Below are 8,470 nucleotides of genomic sequence, written 5' to 3'. Positions count from 1 at the left end.
CTCGAAAAACAAATGGACGGACTGAATTCTGTCCGGTTGTGTTCATACCAGAAAAACTCGAGTTTGAGGGTCTTAACGATCACCAAATTGGTTGAAATTTTGCAGAGATGATATACACAATATTATCTAGATACTAGACGGTGGAGATGAGGAAATTCGATCGGAAAGTGGTGCAAAAATGGAAATCCGTACCGAAACCTTCGGTGCGGACGTCCGCAGCCAAGAAGGGCTATATATATATATACAAGGATTATCAAGTGCGGACGTCCGTACGGATTTCCGCTGTTTCTCCACCATTCCAGCGTCGGCGACGCCGTTTCTTCTCCCCAGCTTGATCTCAGACCTCCCCTGACGGTGTTAGAATGAAGAAGAAGGCCGGAGAGATCGCGATCGGAGGTCCACCATGATCGGTCGTGAAGTTCTGAGTGAGATTGCTGTGCACAGACCTCCAATCGTGATCTCTCCAGCCTTCTTCTTCATTCCAACACCGTCGGGGGAGGTCTGGGATCACGCTTGGGAGAAGAAACGGCGTCACCGGCGTTGGAATGGTGGAGAAACGGCTGAAATCCGTATGGAAAACCCGTACGAACGTCCGCACCAGAAACAGACTGTATATATATATATATATCTCGATCATATAGAGCATTTCTACGAGACCCTAGAATCAATTATTGATTCGTCAATTGTATGTTGTACAGTATAGAGCTCATCGTACGTAATATTTGTAGTCTTCACAAAACACAATATATCTCTTAGGCACAACAATGTCTTATTCTCATTACATGTACTACATTTGCATATCAAATACATTCAACACAGGCCACACTTTCAATGAAAATATGGAACAACCACGACTTTAAGAGGATTTTTCCTATGTATGGTTATTCCAGTAGATTCCGTCATATCCAAATCCTGGCCTTTTGCTCCATCAGGCAATTCCCAATTGAATTGGTGCAGTATGTTTGCCAAAGCAATGTCATTAACAGCCGTGGAAAACTGAATACCTGGACATATCCTTCTACCAGCTCCAAATGGAATAAGTTGGAAGTCATTTCCCCTGTAATCTATATCGTTCTGAATCAGGAACCTTTCCGGCTCAAACTCCTCTGGATTCTTGTATGTGTTGGGATCTCTTCCAATGTGCCATGCGTTCACTATGACTTGTGTGTTGGCTTTAATGTTGTAACCATTTATTTTCACTTCGCGGGTTGATAACCTGGGCACTAGTAACGGATTCGGAGGGTGCAAGCGAAAAGTCTCTTTGATCACTGCCTTCAAGTAGTGCATTCCGGTCAAATCATCCTCCGTTATGTCTTTCTTGTCTCCGACTATTCCCCGAATCTCTTTCTGCAGCTTGTTCATGACCATTGGATTCCTTAAAAGCTCGCTTACTGCCCATTCCAGGAATGCAAATGTAGTTTCAGTTCCAGCAGCAAACATATCCTATAAGAAAATATATTAATTAGTCGATTAATTCAGACATCTAGCTAGCATATCTAATATAACTTGATGCTGTATATTACAAATGCAATTCAAAGATCATAAGACTAGATCAAATCCAGCTCTTTGCATTATAATTACAGTGCATCAGTGCATATGTAACAGTAACTAAATAACCTAATATGTCAAGGTTCCATGCAAACACATGTACATACTGTACTCGTAGTCTCGTGCATGTAGCCAAATTTATTACCAAATGATATTGGCGTTCATGCTCGCGTATATACTGCTATGTAGTTCAAACTAATGATCAATAATAATATAAAAGAGTACTCAAAAATAATAATAATAATAGTAACAGTATAGAAGACATGATGAGCTAGACAAAAGAACATGTACGTATTACGTACGTAGAGAAATCTTATTGTAAAGTTGTGTTATATGTATAGATATACGATTGAATGGCATAATATATATATCTAAAGAAAAGATTGATTAATAACAAAACAAGTGATGCAGCTAGAGGGAGATCGAGCAAGGTAACCGTACCAAGATAAGTGCCTTTATGCTAACTCTTTCGAGGGGAAAGCCAAGTGAGTTTGCTTTCTGAATTTCAAGTAAAACGTCCACAAAATCCTTTTGGTCATTCTCCGTGTGAGCATGGCCATTAGTTCTACTTTCGGAACTATCTACATGCTCTTGAATCACTCTCTCCAAGAACTCATCAAACTGTCTAGCCACCCTGTCCAATCTAGCATCCAAACCATTCATACGGTTCAACCAAGCAAGCCATGGGATAAAATCCCCAACATTGATGTGCCCCAGTAGCTCTATAAACTCCTCCGACAGATCTTTCAAACCATCCCCACCAGTATTGTACTTCCTACCCAGAGCAGCTCTACAGGTGACATCATTAGTCAGCGTAGCAAACGTTTCGCTCATGTTCACAACCGATGATGTTGATGATGATTCCTTTATCTTTTCGATCATCGAATTAACTTCCTCCTCTCTAACAGAACGAAAAGAGCGAACCCTTTTGTTGCTCAGGAGATTCAAAACACATACACTCTTCATCTGCCTCCAGTACTCGCCATAAGACGCCGACGCTACGTCTCTGAAATTGTAAAACAGCTTCTCAAAGATCAACGTCTTGGGTCTGTTGGAGAAAGAGAGGTCATGGGTTTTCATGATCTCACGGGCTCCCTCAGCCGAGGAAACAACGAGGACAGGGATGCTTCCAAAGTGAAGGAGCATGAGGGGGCCATGGATCTGAGCTAAGTCTCGGAGTGAGCGATGAGGGTGTAACCCTAGTTGGTGAAGGTTTCCGAGAATAGGGAGTTTTGGTGGAGAAGGTGGCGAGTTTTCTGTACTGGTGGAGGACCATTTGTATAGGAAGACGAGAGTAATGGCTAGAAGCGGTGCTAGTGATAAAGTTTCACTCAGATCCAGCATGTTTTTATTTGCAAGTGATCGGGTTCAAGTTCTTCTTCTATTCTTTCAGAAATGAGTTTGAGTACGTACTCACACTGCTGTGCTGGCTTGTGTGTTTAAATAGAAAACAAAACTGACAGCAGTACGTAGTGCCTGCTCATGCATCTTATCTTCGTACGAAAGTAGTTTCGTGGTTCTCGATTTTATGCAACTTTCATGAAAAAAATGAGTTTTCTCTTTTCTTTTGTTGCATTTATTTATTACATTTCTCTTTTCTCTGATATGAGACATCAAAGTGTTGGATTTTCCTATGTAATGTGTATTACCTAAGCTGACATATTACGTAATGGTACATGTTTATCATGCTCGAGTCGGTCCATGGAATTATTAGGCAAAAGTTCTGCCGTGTAAAATGAGATTGCGACTTTGGTTGATAATTTGGAGCCTCATTCATTGCACAATTTTAACGGTGGTCAAGGAGGTCTCCTTCATTGGACTAATCATGCAGGGTTCTTTGGCCTTGGTTAAAACCCGTCGCTTTCTTATACCATTTCATGGATAAGAATGATTTATGCATTTTCCTCGATCTAAACGATATCTTGATGATATAAGATCTGGTTCAATACGATTTGATTCGGATAGTATCTCGCTCAGCCTACTATTTATAGTCAAGAAGCATACGGTACATATGTGCTGAATTTCTGATGAAGTTCTGATCCATGCATGACAGTATCATGATTTCATGTGCAGTTTGTCAAAGCAGTTTGGTAGTGCTTCTTCAATAAGCACTTTTACCGATTATGAAGAAGTGATTCCTACAAATTACATCATGTCATCATTACTAAGAGAAGGAAACACTGACAACAGAGAAGACTGATGATATTCTTAATCTCTGGTGAACAACTTCTCTTCTTGCTCTGCTTCTAGAGTTGTATTCAATGCAGTTCTTCCCCTAACTGTGACGATTAATATTATGTTCATGTAATCTTGTTCCCAATTTTCGATCTATGATTATATCATTTATATGACGGCCTGTTGTGCTCCTATTAAGTATTAACCAAAGGAAACCATTGTTAAATGAACCTTTGTTGTTGTTGCAATCTCTGCTGTGTCATATGATCACCATCATAATAAGACCCTTATCAAGGTAGGGTAGTGACGGTGTCTACTAGGAACTGAAAATAGTAGAATACAGTGTAAAAATGATGCTTGTTATAGTACCTCGAGTTTTAGCCAGCTACCGAAAGAGTAATAAGAGAATGCAAGCAGAAAAGCAGAGCAAGGCAAGAAGGTGTAACCAAATAGGCCTAGTTCATACCAGAAAGATAAGAGACATTTATCCTGACCTTCCACACAAAAACAGAAGCAGAAAGATTCTAGAAAAAACTCGGTTTTGCGACAGCCACAAGAGGAATTTTCCTATGCGCAACAACACCGCTGCATTCGGTCATGTTTATAGCCTCTGCACTTGTTCCAGCAGGCAGTTCCCAGTCAAACTTGTGCAAAATATTTGCTAACACAAGCTCATTAGTAGTCATGGAAAATGAGATTCCTGGGCAGCCCCTTCTACCAGCTACAAATGGGAGTAATTGAAAGTCTTGCCCTTTGAAATCCACTGAAGAATTCTTGAATCTCTCCGGTCGAAACTCTTCTGGTTCATCCCACTCTGCTGGGTCTCTTCCAATTGCCCAAGCATTGATAAAGACCATAGTTTTTGCTTCTATATCGTGTTCCATTATCTTAACAACTTCAGTTGATTCACGAGGGGCGAGTAATGGTATTGGCGGATGTAGCCGAAGTGTCTCTTTGATCACTGCTTTCAAGTAGCGCATGTTATCTAAATCACTTTCTGTGATGTCTGGTTTGCCATTAGCAATTTCCAACGCCTCAATTTGCAGTTTTCCACAAACTCTGGGATGCCTCAAGATTTCGGTCATTGCCCACTCTAAAACTGTGTATGTTGTATCAGTTCCACCAGAAAACATATCCTACAAGAAGCCAAGTAACACGATTTATAATCCATGTATGGTGAAAATGGAGACATTCTCAGCAACTATAAGATAACCAACTCAAGTAACAACAACTATAGTAATTTGGACACAGTACTTGAATGAATTGACTGCTTTGACACAAATATTGTGCAATCTAAACCAAAGGGCCGGAGAGATCTAAGATTATGATGAGATTCACAGTTTCATAAACAATGTTGAAATTTTATTGATAACTGACAGAAAAGTCGACAAACTACACATTTAACATTAAAATGTCAATTTCTGAATGACCTCCTACTCTTGCCTTTTTGTTCTGATGTTAAAGCTTTCAACTGACCTTACTAGGTTATTGCTCAAGTACGTAGTAGCTTCACATGCTCTCCTTGAAGTCCAAAACACTCCCGCATAAAAACTCAAGATCTTCCTTGATGAAGCTCATCTAACAAACCAGTCTATTCACATTTCTATTACCAAACAACAGTTCTAAATATACCTTTCGGTGCTTAGCTAGTTGCCTACGTATCTAAAAAGATAATAACTTGGAACACAACATCTCCAGCAGCATTGATAAATTGAAAAAAAAATTAGAGATTTATCAATCTTTAAATGAATATTTGCTCCAGCAGTATACTTAAGAAATTGATAAATTTAGAAATTGATAGAGAAAATTGATAAATTTATCAATCTTTGGGAGACAATTAACTAAAACTTAGCTAATGTATATAATTTAACAATACTGCTACAGCAAAAGTTCAAAAATTGTTATTTTAAATCTAAATGTTGAAAAATTTAGCAATAAATTTAACTCTATTGCTGGAGATGCTATGTCCTAAATACTTACGTAGATTGTGGAGTAACTGTTAGTCTTGGACACTAAACCAAGAAAGCATCTCCAGTAGCATTGATAAATTTAAAAAAAAAATTAGAGATTTATCAATTTTTAAATGAATCTTTGCTCCAGCAATATACTTAAGAAGTTGATAAATTTAGAAATTGATAAACAAAATTGACAAATTTATCAATTTAAGAGAGAGAATTTGTCAATGAATAGCTAAATTTTCTGTAATAGCTACTCTGCTAGAGCAAAACTCTCAAAATGAATTAATAAATATAACTTTCATCCAAATTTATCAATTATTTTATCAACCACTGCTGGAGAAGTTCTAAGAAGCAAATAGAGGAACCACTTCCAAATTTTCTGTTCTTGATCTCACCTAACCTCAAACTTTCCAGTTTCAAACTCTCAATTCTGAATATTCCTAGTTCTTAGAAAATACAGGCACACAAACTTGTTAAAGAAGCTACTTAACAGCATTCCATCACTAAGACAACAGTATTCAATCACTGATTAGCAAAGTTCTTGCAAGCCAAAAGAAGCTACTCACCAAGATGATACCTTTAATGCTATCTCTATCAATCGAAGAGCCCTCATTGCCAGAGCTTCGAACTTCAAGCAGTACATCCACAAAATCCTTCCCTCCCTCTCCACTCCCATCTCCACCACTCTCGCCTCTCATTTTCAAAACCCCCATTTGTAATTGTAGAGAAGCTTCTGGAAGATGACAGACTTGGGTCTAGATCATTAGTTTTCATGATCTCACTTGCAGCCTCAGCCGACGAGACAATAACCAGTGGGGCAGTTCCCAAATAGAGGAGCATGAGATCAGGGCCATAACGTTGAGCTAGTTTTTGAAGTGATCGATGAGGGTTTGAGCCTATTTTCAAAAGTTGTCTGAGCACAAGAAGCTTTGGCGGAGAAGGTGGTGAGTTTTTGTAGCAAGTGAGATTAAGGACCATTGATCTCTATAAAAAGAGGGTAATGAAGAAAACGGGTAAAACTAGAACTAATGTGATGGGAAAAGATTGCAGGGAAAAGAAGCTTTCATGGATCAACTGCTCAAGCATTTTCATCATCAGGAAAATTATGTATGTGTGTCTTCGCTAATGAACTCTCTGCTTAACAAAAAGTCGGGCATGCATATATTGATATTGATATATATAATTCGGATCCCATCTTTGGTCAACTGAAATAAGGATCCTCATATATATTGGTCAACTGTAATAAGGTTCCCATCCATCCCAAACACTACAATAACTACTGGAAAAAAGCACTTAGGAGACATAATTATTTCGTCTCCTAAGTGACAGATTTCGTCGCCTAAGTATTTAGGAGACGGAACGTCCGTCGGTTAAGATCCGTCACCTAAGTGTGGTGAGGTAGACATTAAGGCAACGGAACCTAGAATTCCGTCGTCTAAGTGGTTCTTAGGAGACGGTATACTTTCATCTCCTAAACACTTAGGCGACAAATTTTATTTTATAATAAAAAATAATTATCCACTTAGGAGATGGAATAGTTGAATTTCGTCACTAAAGGATGAAAAAAATTTAAAAAAAAAACGCGACCGTAGGTTTTTTATCCACTCACATCGACCGACCCAAATACCACCACCACCGCAGGTTTCAGAAGTCATAACTAAATGTCTTGAACTTCTTCTCATCTTGCATATATATAAGTAGTAAAAACTTGTATTTATAAACTGCGTATGGAAAAAATAAAGTTTACTGCCCCCCAGTAAACTTCCACTGGGGATCAGTAAACTTGCAAAAAATAACTCAATTTCAATTTTAGAGGCACAACACACAACAGATACCAATTCTTACCCTAATAAACAACTTTATTGGCCCATAGTGAACCCAGTAGAAATTTACTGCCCCCCAGTAAACTTCTACTGGGGATCAGTAAAATTCAATACAATATCTCCCTTTCAATTTCAAGTCAATTATACACAACAGATACCCATTCTTACCCTAATAAACAAATTCATTGTCCTCTAGTAAACCCAGTGGAAGTTTACTGCCCCCCAGTAAACTTTTACTAGGGGTTAGTAAACTTCAATACAGTATCTCCCTATCAATTTCATGCCAACAATGCCCCAAATATACCACCACCACCGTACCAAATAACCATCATGTCACCACCATCATACCAATCACATCCTAACCAAAATTAAAATCAAAAACAAAATCAAAATCAAATTAAACAAAAACACATAAATCTATCACCAATGCTAATTAAACCAGAAAAATTGAAGAACTTACCTTGATTTCTTACCATTTTGAAATTTCGAGGGACGGTGGTGGGTTGGCGGGAAGGCTTGGTAGAGAGAGAAAGGTGGCGGCAGTGGCGTCTGTGGTGGCGAAGATCAGACCCAGATCTGAGGCTCGGTGCAAGAGAAGGGGACGAGGAGCATGCTGGCAGCGAAAACGGGTGAGTCGGGTCGAGAGGGGGAGGTTGTTGGCTCCGAGGAGGGTGCGAAGGTGGCCGGGTGATGTTGAAGAGGGTCTTGACGGCGTTGAGAGTGGTGGCGTTTGTGGGGACGAAGTCGATGAGAGCATGGCAGTTGGAGGTGGCAGTTGGAGGTGGCGTTGGTGGGGGTGGTGCAGTTCAAGGTGGCGGTGGAGGAAGGAGCGGTGAGAATGGAGAGAGAGTCCTGCATGAGAGTGATGGTCTGGAGAGAGAGAGAGAGAGAGAGAGAGAGAGAGAGAGAGAGAGAGAGAGAGAGAGAGAGAGAGAGAGAGAGAGAGAGAGAGAGCGACGACGACGA

At 39.6% G+C, this 8,470-nt stretch overlaps 2 protein-coding genes across 2 annotated transcripts; both read right to left on the bottom strand.

Annotated features, from left to right (window-relative positions):
• Positions 1–715: 715 nt before the first annotated feature.
• Positions 716–2,959, bottom strand: LOC101292118 (cytochrome P450 71A25-like). The gene is made up of 2 exons (XM_004299108.1): positions 1,990–2,959; positions 716–1,443 (listed from the first exon to the last, which is right to left on the bottom strand). The coding sequence occupies exons 1-2, from the start codon at positions 2,890–2,892 to the stop codon at positions 829–831; spliced, it is 1,518 nt and encodes a 505-aa protein (XP_004299156.1). The 5' UTR covers positions 2,893–2,959; the 3' UTR covers positions 716–828.
• A 623-nt stretch (positions 2,960–3,582) lies between these two features.
• Positions 3,583–6,659, bottom strand: LOC101290958 (cytochrome P450 71A4-like). The gene is made up of 4 exons (XM_004300973.1): positions 6,431–6,659; positions 6,248–6,372; positions 5,200–5,208; positions 3,583–4,859 (listed from the first exon to the last, which is right to left on the bottom strand). Exons 1-4 carry the CDS (start codon positions 6,657–6,659, stop codon positions 4,248–4,250), a joined length of 975 nt encoding a protein of 324 aa, XP_004301021.1. The 3' UTR covers positions 3,583–4,247.
• Between the last annotated feature and the right edge of the window lie 1,811 nt (positions 6,660–8,470).

The sequence above is a fragment of the Fragaria vesca genome, linkage group LG5 (genome assembly GCF_000184155.1).
Source record: "Fragaria vesca subsp. vesca linkage group LG5, FraVesHawaii_1.0, whole genome shotgun sequence".
NCBI lineage: Eukaryota > Viridiplantae > Streptophyta > Magnoliopsida > Rosales > Rosaceae > Fragaria > Fragaria vesca.
The sequence above is the reverse complement of the archived record's forward strand: the minus strand, read 5'-3'. Positions and strand labels throughout refer to the sequence as shown.